The sequence below is a fragment of the Schistocerca gregaria genome, chromosome X (genome assembly GCF_023897955.1).
Source record: "Schistocerca gregaria isolate iqSchGreg1 chromosome X, iqSchGreg1.2, whole genome shotgun sequence".
In the NCBI taxonomy this organism is placed as follows: Eukaryota; Metazoa; Arthropoda; class Insecta; order Orthoptera; family Acrididae; genus Schistocerca; species Schistocerca gregaria.
This window is the reverse complement of record NC_064931.1, coordinates 574,220,184-574,245,436: the sequence shown is the minus strand read 5'-3', so window position 1 is coordinate 574,245,436 and position 25,253 is coordinate 574,220,184. Positions and strand designations below refer to the sequence as shown.

General features: G+C 38.3%; 1 protein-coding gene across 3 annotated transcripts in view; it reads left to right on the top strand.

The window, feature by feature from the left end:
• LOC126297781 (ATP-dependent helicase brm-like) overlaps positions 1–25,253 on the top strand; it is a 229,871-nt gene that overhangs the window by 19,007 nt on the left and 185,611 nt on the right. Inside the window, exons 2-3 of one of the 3 annotated variants that reach the window (XM_049988963.1) lie at positions 6,463–6,561; positions 6,894–6,993. The exons of 1 other annotated variant lie outside the window; for it this stretch is intronic. In XM_049988963.1, coding sequence (XP_049844920.1) covers positions 6,938–6,993 — 56 coding nt within the window. In that variant the 5' untranslated portion in view covers positions 6,463–6,561; positions 6,894–6,937. The remainder of the gene's footprint in view (positions 1–6,462; positions 6,562–6,893; positions 6,994–25,253) is intronic. One more of the 3 variants, XM_049988964.1, reaches the window with a different exon arrangement.

Below are 25,253 nucleotides of genomic sequence, written 5' to 3'. Positions count from 1 at the left end.
CGAATTTTGGACTAGGATTTGTTTACGTTGTGATATACTGTAAGTTACATGATTATTTCAATGAAGTAAAGTTTGTGTTGTTAGTGTCTTCTCAAATGCTATCCATTTGATTCTCTAGTAAGTAGCCAAAGTAAGAAGTTTCGAAACAAGTGAAAAGTTTATATATGTAGGCTCAGTGCTTTGTTTACTTTTTGTTTCGTCATGCAAACAATACAGGTTACATCATTTTTGTTTCACCAGAAGTTTTGAATTAGTATCCGAACTTGAGGCCTAAACTTTCTAAGAAATTCGAAATATTAAATGAGTAGCCTACGAAGTTGTTATTGTTTTAACTTAGACTAAAGCTAAAATTTGTTTTCCATGAGGGAGAAGTGTATGACTTGCCATAGGATTGTTAGTTCTGGGGTGTGGTGTGAGGGTTGTTGCAGTTTCTTTCATATGGGTCACTATAGTGGCCTGGGAATTGGGGAAATAAACAACACTCATTGGTTGTGTAGGATTTGCTGTAGAGATAGGAAAATAGTGGAACAGGAGGAGAAGATTGTTGGCTTTAAGGTCATCAGTCCCTAAGCCTACACACTACTAAACCTAAATTATCCTAAGGTTGAACACATATCCATGCTCGAGGGAGGACCAAAACCTGCGCCGGGACTAGCCGCACAGTCCATGACTGCAGCACCTTAGACTGCTCGGCTAATCCTGCGTGGTGGTGGGAAGTGACAACAGGTTGTAGAAGAAATATGAAGATGGATGTTCTCAGACAGTGTGGTTGTGAATGTGGAAAACAGGTTTGATCTGTTCTCACAGTTGGAAACTGACGAGCTACAAATAGGTGTAGGAGTAGACAGGACACAACAAACTTTCAAAAAGTGTTTGTAAAATAAGAAGTCAGAAAAACCTGAGGAGAAGAAGAAAGTTTTGTTGTTAGGTAGTCCACATGGTATAGGTGTAATCTAACTGTTGCAAGATGAACTAGGGTCAGGTTACCAGGTCACAAGCTTTTTTAAACCTAGTGCAAGTCTGGGTTAGGTTATAGAGGATGTAGGTTCACTTTGCACAGACTTCACAAAGGAAGACACCATAGTAATTGTGGGTGGGGCGGGCAAAAGCATAGATAGGAACCCCAATTATTCAATTGAGAATAACCTGGTAAAGATAACTTCAGCAACAAGGCATATTGATGATAGCCTTGTGTCTGTTCTGAGGCACCATGACAAGCCTCATTTAAACCCTTCTTTTAGGAGAGTTAATTTAGAGGTGGAACGGCTGCTTGGATCAGATATGGGGTCTCACATCGGTGTAGTTCCTATTGACTCTATCAGCAGGTGAGACTATACTAAGATTGGCCTTCACATCTACAGGAAAAGGAAGGAAAAACTGTCTGGGCTAACAGCAAATAACTTAGAGGGGGGGGAGGGGGGGGGGGCGGGCTGGTCACAAGTGCTAAAGTACCAGTGGTACAAGTGACAGATCAGCAGTTTTTTAGGGTACGGAGGACAGAAACAAAAGGTGTTCAGAAACAGGCTGAAAATCACATTCACATTGATAAAATAGGCAGCCAGAAAGCAAATTTTAATGCAGACAGCCTCTGATTGAAAATAGAGATAATCAAAAATTGGCAAGAAAATTAGGTTCATCCAGTTGTTATGCAGAGCGTGCATAAAATCAGTTGTCGTTATTGTATCAGATTATTTCAGGACTAAAGGGTAAGCTTAATGAGTGGCTTATTTGTGTTGAAGAATTAGAGTTGAGCAAAACAGTTGATATAATCTGCCTCTCTGAGCATCATGTGACCACTGGTATAGATATGCTAAATGTTGCAGGATTCAAGTTAGCTTCTTACTTCTGTAGAGAAAATATGGACAAAGGAGGAGTTGCCACATTTGTCAGAAACTGTTTTGATTTCCAGAATATTGGTATTAATAAATTTTTCTCGGAACAGTGGTTAGAAGCTTGTGCAACAGAAGTAGTATTTCATAATAAGTCCTTTATAATAGTACGTATATACAGATCACCTTCAGGAAATTTTAACCCCTTCGTAAAAAATCTGGAAGCTCTGCTGTCCCATCTCATGGTAAAAAACAAGGAAATGGTGACTGTAATGTGGATTTATTGAAAAGCTCTGTCAGTGAACAATTATTGCAGTCAGTAACACTATCATTCAATTTAGTTCCTACTATGAACTTTGCTACTAGGATATGTAAATGCTCTGAGACTGCTACTGATAATAATGTTTGTAGACAAATCTAGGGAAGAAAGTCATATCACAAAACCAATAGTAAATGTGCTATCTGATCATGACATGCAGCATCTTGTGTTAAATGTGAAACTTGTCAGGATAAAAAATCTATTAAATCTGAGTACAGGAGGGTAATAAACAAGTCAAACATTGAGAAATTCAGGAAATTGCTCAAAGACATGAACTGGATAGATGTTTACAATACTTCTGGAAAAAATTGGAAATTCGTGGTAAGGTTTTATGGGACCAAACTACTGAGATCATCGGTCCCTAAGCTCACGCCCTACTTAATCTAACTTACGCTTAAGACAACACACACACCTATGCACAAGGGAGGACTTAGCCCCCGATGGGGGGGGGGGGGTTGTTGGATTGCTGCAAGGACCGTGACTCGGCACCTCAGACCACACAACTACAATACTTCTGACTCAAATGGAAAACAGAAAGCATTCATTAATAAAGTTCCCTCCGCTTTTGAAAATTTTTTTCCCCTAAAGGTAACTCAAATCACACATAAGTCAAAAAATAAACCGAGGGTTACACAAGGAATAAAGGTATCATGTGGGACAAAAAGGAGACTGTATCTCCTATCTAGGAACAGCTCTGATGTTAGAATTGCAATGCATTACAAAGAATGCAGCAAAATATTGAAGCAAGTAATCCAGAAATTGAAGCAGCTTTATTATGAGAAAAAGATAATTACATCAGACAACAAAATAAAAGCTGTATGGGATATAAAGATAGATACAGGTGGGGCCAAAGGAGGATGAGGAACACACAGCTCTAAAATTAAATGAGACTTTGGTAACAAGTACATGTAGCGTTGCAAACCTCTTAAACAAGTACTTCATTTCTGTTACTGACAGCTTGGGGGTTATCAAGTTCGGTGTATTTGAGACCGGTCTTGAAAAATAACTTCAGTGAAATGGAAATGACACACATGTCTCCCAAAGAAGTAACATCCATCATAAAATCCTTAAAATCTAAGTATTTCAGTGGGTATGATAACATATCAACGAAATTAATCAAAGAGTGCTCGTGCGAGTTGAGTTCTATCCTAAGTTATTTGAGTAATCAATCTCTTATCAGCAGCACATTTCCAGACAGGGTAAAATATGCTGAAGTTAAGCCTCTTTACAAGAAGGGGGATAAAGAGATACCATCAAATTATCGACCAATTTCACTTTTGCTGGCTTTCTCAAAAATAATGTATTATCCAAGTCACAGTTGGATTTCTTAATGGTTCTGATATAGATAAAGCTATTTACAATCACAGTGAAAATGTAGTTAATTCATTAGATAATACATTAGAGGGTACTGGCATTTTCTATGACCTGTCAAAAGCCTTTGAGTGTGTGAACCACAGCATTCTCTTAAGTAAATTAGAATATTATGGTCTCACTGGCAAAGCTGCAAAATGGTTTGTCTTGTCTATCTAACAGGAAACCAAGGGTGTCATTGCAAAAGACCTGTGCAGTAAGCAGTCAGTCTTCATCTGACTGGGGATTAATTACATGTGGTGTTCCTCAAGGTTCCATCTTGGGTCCATTGCTTTTCTTGTGTACGTTAATGACCTCTTGTCTGTTACATTGCCAGATGCTAAGTTTGTTTTGTTTGCAGATGATACAAACATTGCAATAAATAGCAAGTCAAGTACAGATTTAGAAATAGCTGCTAATCAAATTTTCAATTACATTAATAAGTTGTTTAAAGCTAACTAACTGTCATTAAACTTTGAGAAGACCCACTATATGCAGTTCAGAACCTATAAGAGATTCCTTTCAGCATTTGTATAACATATGAAGACATGCAGATCGAAAAGGTTGACGTTGTTAAACTCCCGGGATTACAACTCGATAATAAATTCAGTTGGGAAGGGTGTACCACAGACTTGCTTAAGTGCCTGAACAAGTCTGTATTTGTGGTGAGAATAATGTCAGATGTCGGAGATATAAATATTAAAAAACTGCATACTTTGTTTACTTTCATTCTGTTATGTCATATGGGATCATGTTCTGGGGCAACCTATCAAACAGAGCAGAAATTTTTAGCATGCAAAAGTGTGTGATAAGAATCATTTGTGGTGTAAATTCAAGAACACTGTGTTGAAACCTGTTCAAGGAACTTTGTATTATAACCACTGCTTCTCAGTATATGTATTCCTTAATGAAATTTGTTGCAAGTAATACATCTCTATTTCCAACCAATAGCTCAATACATAGTATCAATACTAGGAATAAGAACTCTCTACATGAAGACCTAAAATCACTTACGTTGGTCCAAGAAGGGGTGGTACGAGGTGCCCTCCGCCACGCACCGTATGGTGGAGAGCGGAGTATGTATGTAGATGTAGATTCAGTACCACACATATGCTTATCAAAAATATACTTATGTGGGGTATGGAGTGAGACTTGTGACAGGATTGAGGAGTTCTTGGTGGAGAGGATACAGCGTGTTACCTTAGATGGAGAGCAATCAACAGATGTAGAAGTGAGTTCACATGTTTCCCAGGGAAGTGTGTTGGGACCCTTGCTGTTCATGTTGTATATTAAGGACCTTGCAGAAAATATTAATAGAAATCTTAGCCTTTTTGCAGATGGTACAGTGATCTATAATGGCATGCTGTCTAGGAAAAGCTGCACAGAAATTCAGTCAGAAATTGACAAGATTTCAAAGTGGTGGAAAGATTGGTGAGTCATGGTTGCAATTTGGTGACATACAAATATTTTGTTGTAACAATTTGTAGGGACATGAAATGGAATGATCATACACTCTGTCATAGGTAAAGCAGGTGGCAGACTGCACTTTGTTGGTAGATTACTTGGGAGATGCATTCAGTCTACAAAGGAGGCTGCATACACAACACTTGTGTGACCCATCCTAGAATATTGTTCGAATGTGTGGAGTCTGTACCAGAGAGAACTGATGGGGGATATTTAAAGAATATAAAGAAGGGCAGCACAAGTGATCACAGGTTTATTTGATGCATGGGAGAGTGTCGTGAAGATGAAGTGAACTGGCAAATGCTTGAAGATATACACATACTATCCTGTGAAAGCCTACTTAGAAAGTTTCTATAACCAGCTTTTAAGTGATGAATCAAGGAATATATTACAACCTCCTACAACTCCCTCCCATAGGGACTCTTGAGACAAGATTATACTAATTACAGAGACATTTGAGCGATGGTATAAACTCTAATAACTGGTACAATCAGATGTACCCTCTTCAATGCACATTACAGTGGTTTGACATTTATAGATGTAGGTGTGTACCAAGACAGTAGGCAAGTAACTGCAAACAAACAAAAATTTAACTTTACTTTTTTGTGTATTTGTTCTCTACCCATGCTGATATTGGTTTTTGTTCAAATTTAATTTTTGGTGTTCACTCTTTTTGACAACTGCAGAAGCTTATTTTTGGGCATTACTTTAATGATATGGTGTGCAAAAGTATTGGATGCTCAGAAATGACAACTTTGGTTGTGTGGAAATTAATACAAAAGCAATGTGGCTACATACGGTCATCAGCGCAATGCCCCAGGGAAAATGTTTAGATTAGCAAATATTTTGACGTAGTTTGTACATTACATCCACTAGTACAGTGAATGGTGGGCACAATTACATATGCCTGGTGTTGGAGAAGTTAATTCAATTTTGAACAGCTTACAACTTTTTGCGTGGCTAGGTGACAACAGCAAATCAAGAAATTTACATTAATTCATCATCTTACACTCAAATCACATACTGAGTTCTCTGTAAAAACACATTGTATTGGAAAGATATGTGAGAAAACGGACCTCCTTTGAAAGAATCTAGTATTGATTAATTAAGATGTAGCCTGATGTATCATTTATCAAGTAAAAATCGAGTCAAAGTCCCTGAATTAAATTATGCTGAATTTTGGCCTGTGTTGTGTTGTTGTAATTAGTGATGGATGTTGATTGATGTGATTACACAACCATTGGGTTCTTTCATGGTACAAAGCTGACAATTTCAGTAAAGACACTAAATTTCACTCACATATTGAAATAGGAATAGTTTTAAAACAGTGAAATTATTTTTTAAAATTGCATTTTTAATTTTTTGATGAACGTATTTTCGCATATGCTGAGTGAGTCCATGCAGTGTGTTAAATAATGTCACTCCATGACAGCAACTTCGAGAATACTGCATTTGAAGTGAAAAGTGAGTAGAAATATGTATAAGTCTTTTTCTTTGCAGGCTGTGCACTTGGATTTCCTGTCTTCAACGACAGTGAACACCTTAAAGAACACAACTGGTCGACCAGGCATTGACAATGATTTGGTAAATGTGGCCAAGGTACAGCAATTTCTCTTATTGACATTATTTGTATCATCTTACCTTTGCACAACATCACAGATGCACATAAATATCCTCATCAATAATTTTCTCCCATTATAACTCAGCAACACCTTTCATGCGAGTTTCGTTTTGATAGTTCATCGACTTTGATATTGTGGCTGTCTGTATTTTCCTCTCCTGACCTTCAACCTCTGTCCTTCATCTCAGTATTCAATTGTTAACCACTAAAAATTTAAGTTATCTCGGTAATATATGTCTCTCGGACACAATTTAATTTTTGTAAGTATGTATAATCTCAGTGTGTTAACTGTATCTGAAACAAATTGCAGATACTTATTGAGGAAATACTAAGAAATTCTATGATATTTACGAGATGACAACTTACAACAGGTTCATCCAACATCTCATTATGAATGGTTCAGGAAAATCGTAAGTTGACTAGAAAGCATTGATGCATAAAACCAAGCAAATGCTGTGTAAATGAAGCACAGTTGTGGTCAGCATGTTCAGCCTGTGCAGGAATATCTAGAAAATGCTGAATAGTTTAAAATGGCAGATTTTCCAAAACTGCTGCCAATATTTAAAAAAAAAGAAAAATGCCTTTATTTTGGATAACCATACCTGTTACAAATGTTTCATAAATATTGAGTAAGCAAAAAATTGCCATATGCAATTGTTGACGTTACTTTTTCTGTGCTTTATCTATAAAAGGAATGGAAAAAAGTAGGTTATACTGTTGCAGTGGAAAGTGGGATTCATATATATAAGTATCAGTTACATTATTTGTCTATAAGAAAATAACTTTCAGATTTTAAGTTGATTTGTTAGGACTGGGAGTTGGTTGACTATGCAAGGTGCTGGTAAAATGCTGTAATTGTGATGAGGAGGTGAAGGACTGAGATCATAGGATGGTAATCATTATTTCAATTTTAGGTGAATTTCCTGAATCTGTATAAGTAATTTCTGATCTGGTATCGCCTAGAAGAACATAAATAATTGTTTCCACCACCTGTGTGCTATGCCTCTAACTGTGTCCCCATGGATGGCACATTATTTTAGAGAAAAATGTCAACTTGACAACTGTTCCTCGAGAACTGTTCCTAACAGTGTTATCAGCAGGTGTATGAACCTATCTGTCAGATCCCGTTGACCACTTATATGTGCTAGGAATAATTTTGTTTCCATAATTCTTTTCAAGCTTTCGCCCAAATTGCAAGTTTTGAGGAGTTGTTTTTAGGTGTTGCTTTGGTCATTTTGTGTCGTAAATTGTAGTATTATTTACTGAAGATTATTATGGACTTAACTAAGAAATATTTACTTATAACAACTTCTAAATGCAGAGTGTTAGTGCTGTCTGACAGCCTAATCAGGTTAATTGTATTGCTTGAGTTGTTGAATGCACTCACAGTGTGCTGTATATTGAAAGATATATTCTTCTCTGGAGCAGATCTGTCTCTCACGAAATCTGAAGACTGTACAGACAAGTTATTTTTTAGTGTGGAAAGGGTTGGCAACTGCAAATTGAATATGTAGCTGTTCATTTGTAAGAAAAATGCCCAAAACTGTGATAGTGTCTATCAGAGAGGTGGATATCAACATTGATAAAAGTGGCATATGATGTGGAAAAATAGTATTTGAATATTTTGGCAGAAAATGAGGTGAAATGTTTTAAGAAATTACGAGTAATTTATTCTTGAATGCCAAAGCAATGTCATCTGGGTAGTGGTGAGACCCTGGACTCTCATTTGCAAGGACAGCAGTTCAAATTCGCATCTAAGCATCCAGATTTAGTTTTTTTTATACGTTTTCCAGAATCCCATAAGGCAGGTGCTGGGGTGGTTTCATTGAAAAGGATGTGGGCAATTTCCCTTGCAGTCTGGACCTTAGCCCCAATGACCTCATTATTGGGATGTTAAAGTCTTATCTTTCTTCATTTTCTTGAATGTCATATATTGTTAATGTACCTGTGCTCCAAGTGAGGGACACTGGTCTCGCTTTTAAATATCCATTAAAGTTTTTTGGGCTCACTATGGTTGACAAGGTTTCATAGTATTTGCACTTAGGTCGTCATGTCTACAGATGTAAAACCACGCAATTTTCTACCATGATTTTGTCTGGTTTCTGTTTGATTGTTAACCTATGTTAAATTTGTGGATAGTACACAACGTGAGAGTGTTTGCTTGCCTCTAGGTGCTTTGTAAATCCAAAACCCTGCTCCATCTCTCTACTGTGATGCTCCTTCTTAGTATTCAGATGTGATTGCTCATAGCATGTAAAGTATATCTCATGTTGCCTGTTCAAAAATCATAAGTATTCTATATGTTGCTTAAGGTGAAGATGGCTAGATGATGTTAGCCGGTGCCTATAAACTTCCATACATTCTACATTTTCTAACATCATTTTAAGGAACAGGATGTAAATGTATTTAAAATGTTACAACTCATCTTAGATGTAAACCAACAGGACTTTACCAATGGTAACTAGCAGGATAGGAATCAGCTGACGTTATATACACGTAGCAACACAGTTTTGCGTAAAAAATTTATCATATTGCTACATTAAAATGGATAGTTGGCCTTAGCCGCTGACTCAACATATTTTTTATTTTCAATATGCGTCTACACAGCAAATGAATTTATAAGGAACATCGCCAACACACGTAACACTATAGCTCACAATTGACATGGAACTAATGAGACTGAGTTTTTGCGCCATGTGACGATAATAGTTAAAAACTATAGATTATACAACTATCAAGTTGGAAAGGATGTAAAATGTGTGGCAGTGTACATGATAAAAGAATGGTATTTTGTAACATACTGTGCTACACATATTCATAACAGACTGTGGTGTAAGAGCAACACTCATATTCAATATTATGAATCATAACGGAGGTCTAAACAATCTCAGGCAATTTTTATGTCTTCGTGATGGTACAAGGTAACAACAACATATTATTCAGTTCATTGAGATGATGATAAAATCCGCATTTAGCTCTGTGGCTGATATTTGCCAATTGCATACATAAAAGTACAATACTTAGGTTTGTGGATTATATTGTAATCTTACACATTCAGTGCACCATTGCTCAAATCCACTTACAGAAATGTATTTGTTTGTAGCAGACTTTTTTGCCATACTCTACACATGGATGGTTTTCCCACTCTTATGACGAAAACCTTAGATGATCAGACTTCATACAATTTCTAGAGTGCATCAGGGGATTTACTCATAGTAGTTGTCCACATGTAGGTTGTAGCATTGCCTGTTGAATTCAATAGAAGGTAGAAGCCAATGTACTTTAATTGTCTTCCTTAGACAAGGCATAATAATAATAATAATAATAATAATAATAATAATAATAATATGTATGCTTGTGTTGTACTAGAAGTACATATATTGGGTTAAATATTTTCAGGCATTAGGTGTGATTGTGCCAATACCTTTGCTATTGGCAACTATCGATGGGGTGGTTTTTTGAGAAAACATCTATTTTATGTCTTAGATCTGAAGATGGCTAGATTGTTAGCCAATACTAGTAATAAATCCAAATAAAAATTTCGTTTGTGATCTTGGCTTCATGGGTTTTCAATCCTTAAAAAATAAAAAATTTACAAGAGATTGCATTTCTCCTGGTTGACAATGACACCAAACTTAACAATACATTGAAATAGTTCAGTGTATGTCTTGTAATACAAATATGGCATGGTAATGGTAACATGTTTGAATGTACTTTGTTTACTGGTACAGTAAATGGACCTGTATGTGGGTTGCACTTTTTCATTTGAGGTATAGAACCTCATGTTTGTGACTGTATGCATTATGCCATTTGATGGCAACATTCGCTGGCATTACATGTTGCATTATCCACATTGCTTTTCATATCTTGCCATGCTGAGAAATGGAAGCACATAATGTAATTTTGTGTGATGTTGCTTGATAATGCGCAAAGGGGCAAAAAAAGTAAACTGCCATTAAGAGAAAGTGAAGGTTCCTTATAAAAAGCAGCTTAACACAAGAAAATACTTTGGCGATTTAGAGTTACATTAATCCATTTCATCATTTCTCAAGGAATAGGACACTGAGAAATGATACAGAATTGTTAGAGATGTAATTATTATGCCTCTGTAGGGTGGTTGTTGGCTGATTCCCCTTCTTTATTTGTGGTTCCTCAAGACCCCTTTTTTCTGATCTTTAATTTTATTTTGAACTTGTTACTATGTTTGTATTTTATTAATCCACCAGAACAAGTATAATTTTTAATAGTTGTGTGGTTAGGAGTTAACAAGTTGGTGAATGTGATTTTTACCTAAAACCGTACAAATAAAGTAAATCAGAAAGGATTTAAGAGAGCCACAAAGCAGTAGCAAAAATACAGAGTTGTATTTTATCGTTGTTTAAATCTGGGACATCTGTTCAAAAAATTTAGTAAGGGTATGTATGGTGTGCAAAAATGCCATTTGTAATCATCATCATTATCATCATCTTCATAACGGGTGGCAGGGACAAAGAATCCAGTGAAATTTTTTTAAGTGCTTTATCTGAAAAGTACCTTGAGCAGTTAAACAGAGAACCTACTCGTGGCGATAACATATTAGACCTTTGATGATAAACAGACCCGAACTATTTCAAACAGTTAATGCAGAACAGGGAATCAGCGATCATAAAGCGGTTACTGCATCGATGATTTCAGCCGTAAATAGAAATATTAAAAAAAGGTAGGAAGATTTCCCCACAGTCGTTCAATGAACAAAGTAAGAGCATATGGACTATCAGACCAATTGTGTGATTGGATTGAGGATTTCCTAGATAACAGAACGCAGCATGTCATTCTCAATGGAGAGAAGTCTTCCAAAGTAAGAGTGATTTCAGCTGTGCCACAGGGGAGTGTCATAGGACCGTTGCTACTCACAATATACATAAATGACCTGGTGGGTGACATCGGTAGTTCACTGAGGCTTTTTGCAGAAGATGCTGTGGTGTATCGAGAGGTTGTAACAATGGAAAATTGTACTGAAATGCAGGAGGATCTGCAGCGAATTGACACATGGTGCAGGGAATGGCAATTGAATCTCAATGTAGACAAGTGTAATGTGCTGCGAATACATAGAAAGATAGATCCCTTATCATTTAGCTACAAAATAGCAGGTCAGCAACTGGAAGCAGTTAATTCCATAAATTATCTGGGAGTATGCATTGGGAGTGATTTAAAATGGAATGATCATATAAAGTTGAATCTACATCTACATCTACATTTATACTCCGTAAGCCACCCAACGGTGTGTGGCGGAGGGCACTTTATGTGCCACTGTCATTACCTCTCTTTCCTATTCCTGTCTCGTATGGTTCGCGGGAAAAACGACTGTCTGAAAGCCTCCGTGCGCGCTCTAATCTCTCTAATTTTACATTCATGATCTCCTCGGGAGGTATAAGTAGGGGGAAGCAATATATTCTATACCTCATCCAGAAACGCACCCTCTCGAAACCTGGCGAGCAAGCTACACCGCGATGCAGAGCGCCTCTCTTGCAGAGTTACCACTTGAGTTTGTTAACCATCTCCGTAACGGTATCACGGTTACCAAATAACCCTGTAACGAAACGCAGCGCTCTTCTTTGGATCTTCTCTATCTCCTCCGTCAACCCGATCTGGTACGGATCCCAAACTGATGAGCAATACTCAAGTATAGGTCGAACGAGTGTTTTGTTAGCCACCTCCTTTTTTGATGGACTACATTTTCTAACGACTCTCCCAATGAATCTCAACCTGGTACCCGCCTTATCAACAATTAATTTTATATGATAATTCCACTTCAAATCGTTCTGCACGCATACTCCCAGATATTTTACAGAAGATTGTCGGTAAAGCAGATGCCAGACAGATTCATTGGAAGAATCCTAAGGAAATGCAATCTGAAAACAAAGGAAGTAGGTTACAGTACGCTTGTTCGCCCACTGCTCGAATACTGCTCAGCAGTGTGGGATCCATACCAGATAGGGTTGATACAAGAGATAGAGAAGATCCAACGGAGAGCAGCACGCTTCGTTACAGGATCATTTAGTTATTGTGAAAGCGTTACGGAGATGTTAGATAAACTCCAGTGGAAGACTGAAGGAGAGATGCTCAGTAGCTCGGTATGGGCTTTTGTTAAAGTTTCGAGAACATACCTTCACCGAAGAGTCAAGCAGTATATTGCTCCCTCCTACGTATATCTCGCGAAGAGACCATGAGGATAAAATCAGAGAGATTAGAGCCACACAGAAGCATACCAACAGTCCTTCTTTCCACGAGCAATACGAGACTGGAATAGAGGGGAGAACCGATAGAGGTACTCAGGGTACCCTCCGCCACACACCGTCCGGTGGCTTGCGGAGTATGGATGTAGATGTAGATCTTACAAGATAACATCAGGAAGACATAGAAAGGCAAACAAGCAGCTTTAAGACAAGATGCAACTTCCAGTGGTTCCGCTAGAAACACTAAAACACCTAAAATAGAAAAGGAATAGGGATTAGGGTGCACATTGTTTGTTCCCTGTTTCAGCTGAATGAAATGTTAAGGTGTTCGGCTGTGTGCACTTGGGGTACTGGTGTAGGGTGATGTGACATCAGTAGTGACGAGGACAGATTTTCATGGACGTTTAATAGAGAGATGTGGGATGCATACACCTTTCTGGCACTCCTGGTCTAAGTTTTCAGCATTTGGCTGAAATCAGTTTAGGTGAATGTCTGAATACTTTGACGTCTTTAAGGTAGTTCATCTGAAAAGGGCACAGTCAATGTTCATCTCCCATCTTTTCCTCCTATTCATCCATGTGATAAGTCTCTAATGACCTCTTCATCATTCTTGTGTTGTAAACAAGTTATTGTCAAAGGTAAACATATTGGGAATTATGACTGTAGTACAATTATAATGTATATAACTTAAACAGCAACCATACTTGCAGTTATCTGGTGTTTAAATTGTAAACCTTATTGTTGTAAACTGGATCTTTCTTTTTACTTTCAAGCGGGGTTCGTGTTCACAAAAAGTGTGATCTTATTTTTCAAATCTTAATCAGTACTATAATTATTAGAATTGAGGATACATCAGTATTGCACACGGAGACAAAGCCGCACATGGGAAACATGGATCAGCTGTTCCCAAGATCACCAGACATAAACCCACTAAATGTTGTACCAGGATTTTGTCTGGTTCCTGTTTGATTATTAACTTGTGTTAAATTTATAGATGCTATGCAGAGTGAGAGTATTCGCCTGGCTATATGTGCTTTTTAAATCCAGACATATTTCCCACAGATGTGCATCATATGCTCAGACAACTTTGTAGGCAAAAGTAAAGAATGTCCTATTTTTACCAAGTAGAAGATATCAACTAGGCATAAAAAATGTATCATATGGTGAACTAAAGAAGGCATACTATGTAAAGCAATCACCAGTTTTCCCGCATTTTTTTCCTGGCCTTTCTAAAGCTTGTGGTGATTGTGGATATCTTTAGTAAAGACAAAGGCCAAGCCAGTAGTGTAGGAACAGCCCCCTGAAGTTAAAAGTAACTGCAGAATTCCTCCACAGTACTTGTACCAAAATCTGAAACTGTTGTTGGCAAAAATATCCAGCCAGGCAAATTGGGAGCAATATGTTTGCATATATACCTCAAAACCACCCTCTCGCAAAAGGAAGATGTATAGGAAAAGGCAACTAAGAAATGAGGAAAATATCATGCTTGAAATAAGAAACAGACATTGACATTTGTGTGGCTTAAGAAGCGAATCCTTATAGACTGTAGGTAAGAACCTAAGATCGACATCACCGTTATAATGCCTTTCATGTGGAAGAACTGAAGCTTCCTCGATGTGAAAGACCCTTGTCGTTATATCTGCAGAAAATACATTTCCTGGATGCTGACAAAACTATGCCGAAGGGCTGTGATCTATACAAAAACAATGGTGTTGGAGGTGACTGACTGGGTGCTAATGGGATTGGCAATGCGTGCTAATGACCATAACCTCCACCCCCTCAGCCCGCTCGCTATTGATGAAAGGCTTTCATACTATCTGCACCTAAAAGTTATAAATCGAGAGCCATAAACCCACTAAATGTTGTACCAGGATTTTGTCTGGTTCCAGTTTGATTATTAACTTGTGTTAAATTTATAGATGCTATGCAGAGTGAGAGTATTCGCCTGGCTATATGTGCTTTTTAAATCCAACACCATGCTCCATCTCACTGCTGTTACACCCCTTGCTGTGAATTGCTGTGACTGCTCATAGTGTGTCAAGCAAATTCCACATTGTCGGTTCAAATGTCATAACCATTCTACACATTGCTTGGGGCGAAGACCTCTAAATGGCATTAGCATCTGGCTATATAACTTACATAAAATCTAAATTTTCTAATGACATTTTAAGAAACAGTATGTAAATATATTTAAAATTAAATAGACGTCATGAATACAACTCGTCTTAGAGTTAAACCAATGGGACTTTGCCAGTGGTAACTAGCAGGATAGGAATCTGCTGACTTTATGTAGACATAGCTATGCAATTTTGTGTGGATGCTGACTCAACATATTTTTAGTATGCGTCTACACAACAAATGAAATTATACAACACTGTAGGCCAAAATTGATGTTGAACTAATGAGAGAGAGTTTTGCGCAATTTGATGATAATAGTTAAAAACTATAGATTATACAACCATCAAGTTGGAAAGAATGTAAAATGTGAGACAGTGTACATGATAAAAGAATGGCATTTTGTAACACACTATGCTGCCCATCTTCGTAAGAGACCATGGTTTAAGAGCAACACCCATATACAACATTAAAATCATAACGGAGATTGAAACAGTGTCGGGCAATTTTTATGTCTTAGTGATAGTATAAGGTAACTACAACAGATTATTCATTTAATTGAAATGATTATAAAAATTGCATTTGGCTCTGTGGCTGATGCTTGCCAATTGCATACATAAAAGTACAATACTTAGGTTTGTGCATTATATTGTAATCTTTTACATTCAGTGTACCATTGCTCAAATCTACTTACAGGAATGTATCTGTTTGTAACAAACTTTGCATCATACTCTACAAAAGGATGGCATTCCCACACTTAGAATGTAAATCTTGGCTAATCAAACTTCATACAATTTCTAGAGTGCATCAGGAGGAAACTAGTAATACACTCAAAAATTTCACGTGTGACTTAATGGGTTTTCAATCTCTTTAACATAAATAAATATTTACACCCAGTCGCGTATCATCTGATTGCAAATGTCACCAAACTTGACATTACATGAAAATACAAATATGGTATGGTAATGTTAATCTGTTTGAATGTACCGTGGTTGCTGGTATGGTAACTTTACCTGCATAGGGTTGCACTTTTTTCATTTCAGACATTGAAACTCATATTTCTTATTGTACATATTATACCTTTTGGTGGTAAATCTGGATGCCGTTATATGTTGATCTGTCCAGATTAGTTTTCATGTCATTGTGTGCTGAGAAATGGAAGCATATGATGTAATTTTGTGTGATGATGCTTGCTAATGCTCAAAAGGGCAACAAAGGTAAACTGCCGTTAAAAGAAAGTGATTGTTTCAAATAAAAAATGCCTTAACATCAGAAAATTACTTTGAAGAAATTAAAGATATATTAAAACTTCCTGGCAGATTAAAACTGTGTGCCCGACTGAGACTCGAACTCGGGACCTTTGCCTTTCGCGGGCAAGTGCTCTACCAACTGAGCTACCGAAGCACGACTCATATCCGGTACTCACAGCTTTACTTCTGCCAGTATCCGTCTCCTACCTTCCAGCGCACACTCTGCTGCAGAGTGAAAATCTCATTCTAAAGATATATTATTCCACTTCGTTGTTTCTCAAGCAATTGTACACTGAGAATTGGTTAGGAATGTAATTTTTATGCCCCTTTAGGTTGGTTGGCTATTCTGTTTTTTGTTTGTGATATATTAGACTCCATTTCCTGATCTTTAATTTTAATTTTGAAATTGGTACTATATTTTTATTTTAATAATCCACCATAACAAGGATAATTTTTAAAAGTAGTGTGTTTAGGTGTTAACGCGTTGGTGAATGTGAATGAGGCTGGTAAGAGGAATTTTGAACTTCCCTTAATCAGTCCACTTTACTTGTTCTCTATTTCAACTACTTGTATCATCAGCATTGGGAGCTGTACTTCCCAAAAGTAAATTTGGGGCAGTTTATATATATCTACCTGATATTTATCAGTTTTTTGAACTAAATTTTCGTTTTCACACACACACACACATGCGCACACACACACACACACACACACACACACACACACACACACACACACACACTTGATCGCTGTTTTCCCCCTCTTGTAAAGTGTTACAATTATGAATTAAATTGCAGGAAGATGTGCGTACCCTATTCCTCTCTGTTCCAATTCCATGACATTATGTTCTAGTCACTACTGATGCCACATCCCACTACACCAATAATTCAAGTGTGGACAGCTGAGCATCTGAAGAATTCATTGACCAATGACTCCCCATATGTTCAAAGTAAGACAAGACTCTCTGTCACTCCTTTAGGTTATTTTAATAAGGAATAAGAAAAATAGGAAAGGGTTTTCAGTGGTTGGCCTAAATCAGTTTCAGTAAAGGCATGAATAGTTTGACATCTTCAATACAGTCGCTCTGAAAAGGGTATAGCCAGTATTTGTCCCCCATCTTTGCCTCATTTTGTCAAAAGCAGGTATATTGAGAACTGTGGCTATAGTGCAATTATAAGGTTTATAATTTAAACAGCAACCATACTTGTGGCTTGTTCTTGTTCAAATTATAAACCTTATTGTTGTAAACGCAATCTTCCTTATACACTTCAAATTAGGGTATGAGATCACAAAATTGTGATTGTATTGTCCAGATCTTAAGCAACCAGTGCTGGACCATTTGGTATGGATTGACCCAAGTCTCTGATAACATCAACAACAGTCCCCCATTCGGATCTCTGTTCAGGGACTACTCAGGATGATGTCGTCCTCAGGAGAAACAAAACTGTCGTTCTGCAGGTCGGAACATGGAGTGTTAGATCCCGTAATTGGGCTTTAGGTTAGAAAATTTAAAAAGAGAAGTGGATAGGTTACAGTTGGATATTGGGGGTATTGGTGAAGTTCGGTGGCAGGTGGAACAGGACTTACGGTCAGGTGAGTACAGACTTATAAATACAAAATAAAGTAGGGTTAATGCAGGTAAGCTACTATGAACATCATAGTGAATGCATTATCGTAGCCACCATAGACATGGAGCCCACATCCACCACAGTAGTACAAGTTTGTATGCCAATTAGCTCCGCAGATGATGAAGAAATTGAAGAAATGTATGATGAGATAAAAGAAATTATTCAGATACTTAAGGGAGACAAAAATTTAATAGTGATGGGTGACTGGAATTCAATTGTAGGTCAAGGAAGAGCAGGAAAAATTGTCCGTGAATATGAACTGAGGGAAAAAGAATGAAAGTGGAAGCTGCCTGGTAGAATTTTGCACAGAGAACTAGTAATTATTGCTAACGTCTAGCTTAAGAATCGCAAAAGGTTGTACATGCGGAAGGGACCTGGAGATATTGGAAGGTTTCAGATTGATAATTTAATGACAAGACAGAGATTTAGGAACCAGATTTTAAATTGTAAGTTGTTTATAGGGCTGATGTAGACTCTGCCTACAATTTATTGTTACGAAATGGAGATTAAATCTGAAGAAAGTGCACAAATGTAGCAAATTAAGAAGATGGGATATGGGTAAGTTAAAAGAACCAGGGGTTGTTGAGAGTTTTAGAGGGTGCATTAGGCAATGGTTGACTAGAATGGGGGAGATAAATACCATAGAAGATGAATGGGCAGCTTTGAGAGATGAAATAGTGAAGGCAGCAGAGGATCTGGTAGGTAAAAAGACACGGCCAAGTAGAAATCTTGGATAACACAGGAGATATTGAATTTAATTGATGAAAGGAGAAAATAAAAAATCTGGTAAATGAAGCAGGTGAAAGGGAATACAAACCTCTAAAAATTGAGAGTGACAGGAAGTGTTAAATGGCTAAGCATGATTGGCTAGAGGACAAATGTAAGGATTTCAAAGCAAATATCACTAGGGGAAAGATAGATACTTTCTACAGGAAAATTAAAGAAGTGTTTGGAGAAAAGAGAAGCAACTGTGTGAACATAAAGAAGACAGAAAATCAGTCAGGTGGGAGGAGTATATACAGGGTCTACACAATGGAGATGAACTTGCAGGCAATGTTATTGAAACAGAAAATCATGTTGATGAAGATGAGATGGGAGACATGATACTGTGAGAAGAATTTGATAGAACACTGAAAGACTAAGTCGAAACAAGGCCTCAGGAGTAGACGACATTGTGTCAGAACTACTGATAGCCATGGAAGAACCTACAATGGCAAAATTCTTCCAAGTGGTGTGCTGCTTGTATGAGACAGGCAAAATACTTTCAGACTTCAAGAAGAATATAATAATTCAAATTCCAAAGAAATCAAGTTCTGACTGGTGTGAATATTACCGAACTATTCAAAGTCGTGGTTGCAAAATACTAATGCAAATTCTTTACAGAAGAATGGAAAAACTGGTAGAAGCCAACCTTGGGGCTCTTAGTTTAAGGAAAGGCAAACCTGCATTTATAGTGTTTGTAGACTTAATGAAAGCTTCTGACAATGTTGACTGGAAGACTGTCTGTGAAAGTCTGTTGGTAGCAGGGTAAAGTGAAAGGCTATTTGCAACTTCGTTGCAACTTCGACCAAAACTGGATGACAGTTACAAGAGTCGAGGGACACGAAAGGGAAACAGTGGTTGAGAAGGTAGTGATACGGGGTTGTAGCCTATCCCTGATGTTACTCTGTCTGTACATTGAGCAAGCAGTGAAGAAAACCAAAGAAAAATGTGAAGTAGGGACTACAGTTCGGGAAGAAGAAATAAAAACTCTGAGGTTGGCTGATGACATTGTAGTTCTATCAGAGACAGTAAAGGACTTGGAAGTGTAGTGGAACGGGATGGACAGTGTCCGGAAAGGAGGATACAAGATGAACATCATCAAAAGCAAAACAATAATAATGGAATGTTGTTGAATTAAATCAGGTGATACTGAAGGAATTAGATTAGGAAGTGAGACATTGAACGTGTCAATGATGGGGGAAGTAGAAAAGATATGAAATGTAGACTGGCAAGAAAAGTGTTTCTGAAGAAGAGAAACTTGTTAACAACGAATATAGATTTAAGTGTCAGGAAGTCTTTTCTGAAAGTATTTGTGTGGAGTATAGCCATGTATGGGAGTGAAACGTGGACGATAAGCAGTTTAGGCAAGAAGAGAATAGAAGCTTTTGGAGATTAGATGGGTGGATCACGTAAGTGATAAGGAGGTACTGAATAGAATTTGGAAGAAAAGAAATTTGTGGCACAACCTACCTAATGGATAGGTTGATAGGACACATTGAGAGACATCAAGGGATCACCAATATGCACTACTGGCCATTAAAATTGCTACACCATGAAGATGACATGTTACAGATGCGAAATTTAACTGACAAGAAGAAGTTGCTGTGATACGCAAATGATTAGCTTTTCAGAGCATTCACACAAGGTTGACGCCGGTGGCAACACCTACAACGTGCTGACATGAGGAAAGTTTCCAACCGATAACTCTTACACAAACAGCAGTTGACCGGCATTGCCTGGTGAAACGTTGTTGTGATGCCTCGTGTAAGGAGGAGAAATGCGTATCATCATGTTTCTGACTTTGATAAAGGTCAGATTGTAGCCTATCGTGATTGCGGTTTATCTTATCAAAACATTTCTGCTTGCATTGGCCGAGATCCAATGACTGTTAGCAGAATATGGAATCAGTGGGTTCAGGACAGTAATACAGAATGCCATGTTGGATCCCAACGGCCTCGTATCACTAGCAGTCGAGATGACAAGCATCTTATCCGTGTGGCTGTAACGGATCGTGCAGCCACGTCTCGATCCCTGAGTCAGCAGATGGGGACGTTTGCAAGACAACAACCATCTGCACGAATAGTTCGACGATGTTTGCAGCAGCATGGACTATCAGCTCGGAGACCATGGCTGTGGTTCCCCTTGATGCTGCATCACAGACAGGAGCGCTTGCGATGGTGTAATCAATGACGAACCTGGGTGCATGAAAGGCAAAACGTCATTTTTTCGGATGAATCCAGGTTCTGTTTACAGCATCATAATGGTCGCATCCGGGTTTGGCGACATTGCAGTGAACGCACATTAGAAGTGTGTATTCATCATCGCCATACTGGCGTAGCACCCGGCGTGATGGTATGGGGAGTCATTGGTTACACGTCTCGGTCACCTCTTGCTCACATTGATGGCACTTTGAACAGTGGACGTTACATTTCAGATGTGTTACGACCTGTGGCTCTACCCTTCATTTGATCCCAGCCAAACCCTACATTTCAGCAGGATAATGCATGACCACATGTTGCAGGCACTGTACGGGCCTTTCTGGATACAGAAAATGTTCGACTGCTGCCTTGGCCAGCACATTCTCCAGATCTCTCACCAATTGAATACATCTGGTCAGTGGTGGCCGAGCAACTGACTCGTCGCAATACGTGTCACTACTCTTGATGAACTGTGATATCGTGTTGAAGCTGCACGGGCAGCTGTACCTGTACATGCCATTCAGGCTCTGTTTGACTCAATGCCCAGGCATATCAAGGCCATTATTACGGCCAGAGGTGGTTGTTCTGGGTATTCTCAGGATCTATGCACCCAAATTGTGTGAAAATGTAGTCACATGTCAGTTTTAGTATAATATATTTGCCTAATGAATACCCGCTTGTCATCTGCATTTCTTCTTGGTGTAGCAATTTTAATGGCTAGTAGTGTAGTACTGGAGGGAAGTGTGCAGGTAAAACTCGTTGAGGAAGACCAAGAGATGAATACAGTAAGCAGATTGAGGAGGATGTAAGTTGCAGTAGTTGTTTGGAGATGGAAGAGACTTGCGCAGAATAGAGTATCAGAGAGCTGCATGAAACCAGTCTTTGGACTGAAGACAACAACAACACAAGGCACTTATACGGGCTGTCTGACAAAGTTTTACTGGCCCTATCGCGATGTGCGGTTTATGTCTGTGTGCAATTATGTCCTCGCAGCTTTTATTTTTAGATAAATGCATTAACATCATCGGAATACAAAAGGAAATTGTCTTTTTCCAAAACACAACATTTTGGTTGATCTGCTATGCTTAAAAAAATGATTTATGTGTGTTATAAGCATTTCAAAGAAGGCTGTTAGAACATATGTGAGAGGACACTTATGACATCAACCAATTAAATTGTGGAAAAAATGAAAGCAGTGACTATGAAAGATCACCAAATTACCATCAGATAAGTTGATGGTGATGTTGGCATATCGCTTGTCTCACACCATGAAATTTTTCCAGTGAGGAACGCAGTTTGTTCAGTAATCACAAGATAAAGTCAACAGCAATTTAGAACTATTGAAATGAGTCATAATAGGTGGCAAAATATTAATTGATGTATGTGATGTTGAAACTATGGCTCAGTCCTCCCAGTGGAAGCATCTTGGATCACCAAAACTGAAAACAGCTTGACAAGTACAAGCAGATGTGAAAATTATGGCCTGCCGCGGCTGTCTCGCGGTTCTAGGCGCTCAGTCCGGAACCGCGCGACTGCTACGGTCGCAGGTTCGAATCCTGCCTCGGGCATGGCTGTGTGTGATGTCCTTAGGTTAGTTATGTTTAATTAGTTCTAAGTTCTAGGCGACTGATGACCACAGATGTTAAGTCGCATAGTGCTCAGAGCCATTTTTGAAAATTATGTGGTTATGTTCACAGTGTTCCTCGATTTTAACAATTTTAGTGAACCCTGCATGAGCTCTAGCCACAAGGTGAAAAAGACAATAAGGAGTACTACTTAAGAGTTAAATGTCATTTGTGTGTCATAGCCTGAAAAAAGGTCTGGATTTTTAGCAGAGAAATTCATGGTTTTTGCGCCATGATAATGAATTGTTCACGTTTCATTTCGGGTTCATGAATTTTCTCTGAAAAACAGCACTATTGTAATGATGCCCAAACTGCCATATTTGCTTATGCGACATAATTTTATTCCCAAAAATAAGGAAACTAAAGGTCAGTCTTTTAAAGGCATAGCTCTGATTAAAAATATTTTGGAGAGAATAACAATGACATAGACTAACAAATAAAGCCAGTGTTAGATACAATATTCATCACAATAAATCCTGTTGTTTTCACTAACAATTTCCGTGATACTAACAGTGCGAGGACCAAGACAACAGCTTAGAAAAGTAATGTTGTTGTCTACACAAGTTTTGTCACTATAAAAGACCATTCTGCCTTACTCTTTAAGTTTCTTACTTATAACAAGTATTTGCATCACCAGTTTATTATAGCTGTATATAGCAGCAGGTTTTCTTCCAAGACTTTCACCACACTTACATGGGGATTCGAGTAAACTGTGCAGTTAATTTTCACATTTCTTTCTGATGCATCTTATTGTGGCAAGGCCGACTTTTGTATAAATTGCATTCCTTTGTATGGTACAGGCCAACAGTCCTTTTTCTTTCAATTATTTAATACAAGCTGTAATTATGGTAGAGACAATTGAATGCTCTTTACTCTGAAAATACCTCTACTTTGTATTGTGCAGATTTTCTTGTGATGATGCACACTTTTACATCACTTCTGAATAATGTACAAAGTGAATTGATTGATGTTGGTAACTAAAATCACACAGGCAGAGTCAGCGTAAATCAGCACACAATGCACAACACTTTAGCACAGCAAACTGGCAACTGATTTTGGGAGTGCCTGTAGTAGAATTGCAGGATCCTTCCTGGAAAGGCCACTTTCTCACTGAGATCGAGTTGTCGAAAAGAAATAGAGCATTTTTCTTTCTTTAGGTACTTGTGTTCATGTATGTACAAAGAAAGGACATTATGATGTTGGGTGAAAGAGAGAGAGGGGGAGGGGGACGGTAGTTGAAATTCTATTCCAGTAATTCAGAAAATGCATCTGCCATTCCTTTGGATGACAAATGTATTCCATTCGCTTTAAGGCCCTCTGTACTACCTATAGTGACAGGTAAAGTCCAGTATGCTTTAGCACATAATGGGCAGAGGAAATGTCACATATTTTGTTTGAAAATCATGTTTAGGAGGCAGAACAAGTTTCACTTCCTTGGAAGGTGACAGTCTTATTTGTCTCCTGATAACATATAAGGACCATGTTTGTGCAAGTAGCTGTAATAGCACAATTCTTACTAGCTACTTGGTAAAGCCCCCCTGAACCATGGACCTTGCCGTTGGTGGGGAGGCTTGTGTGCCTCAGCAATACAGATAGCCGTACCGTAGGTGCAACCACAATAGAGGGGTATCTGTTGAGAGGCCAGACAAACGTTTGGTTCCTGAAGAGGGGCAGCAGCCTTTTCAGTAGTTGCAGGGGCAACAGTCTGGATGATTGACTGATCTGGCCTTGTAACACTAACCAAAATGGCCTTGCTGTGCTGGTACTGCGAACGGCTGAAAGCAAGGGGAAACTACGGCCGTAATTTTTCCCGAGGGCATGCAGCTTTACTGTATGATTAAATAATGATTGCGTCCTCTTGGGTAAAATATTCCAGAGGTAAAATAGTCCCCTATTCGGATCTCTGGGCGGGGACTACTCAAGAGGATGTTGTTATCAGGAGAAAGAAAACTGGCGTTCTACGGATCGGAGCGTGGAATGTCAGATCCCTTAATCGAGCAGATAGGTTAGAAAATTTAAAAAGGGAAATAGATAGGTTAAAGTTAGATATAGTGGGAATTAGTGAAGTTCGGTAGCAGGAGGAACAAGACTTCTGGTCAGGTGACTACAGGGTTATAAACACAAAATCAAATAGGGGTAATGCAGGAGTAGGTTTAATAATGAATAGGAAAATAGGAATGAGGGTAAGCTACTACAAACAGCATAGTGAACACATGATTGTGGCCAAGATAGATACGAAGCCCACACCTACTACAGTAGTACAAGTTTATATGCCAACTAGCTCTGCAGATGAGGAAGACATTGAAGAAATGTATGATCAAATAAAAGAAATTATTCAGATAGTGAAGGGAGATGAAAATTTAATAGTCATGGGTGACTGTAATTCGGTAGTAGGAAAAGGGAGAGAAGGAAACATAGTAGGTGAATATGGACTGGGGCAAAGAAATGAAAGAGGAAGCCGTCTGGTAGAATTTTGCACAGAGCACAACTTAATCGTAGGCAACACTTGGTTCAAGAATCATAAAAGAAGGCTGTATACATGGAAGAAGCCTGGAGATACTAAAAGGTATCAGATAGATTATATAATGGTAAGACAGAGATTTAGGAACCAGGTTTTAAATTGTAAGACATTTCCAGGGGCAGATATGGACTCTGACCGCAATCTATTGGTTATGACCTGTAGATTAAAACTGAAGAAACTGCAAAAAGGTGGGAATTTAAGGAGGTGGGACATGGATAAACTAAAAGAACCAGAGGTTGTACAGAGTTTCAGGGAGAGCATAAGGGAGCAATTGACAGGAATGGTGGGAAAGAAATACAGTAGAAGAAGAATGGGTAGCTTTGAGGGATGAAGTAGTTAAGGCAGCAGAGGATCAA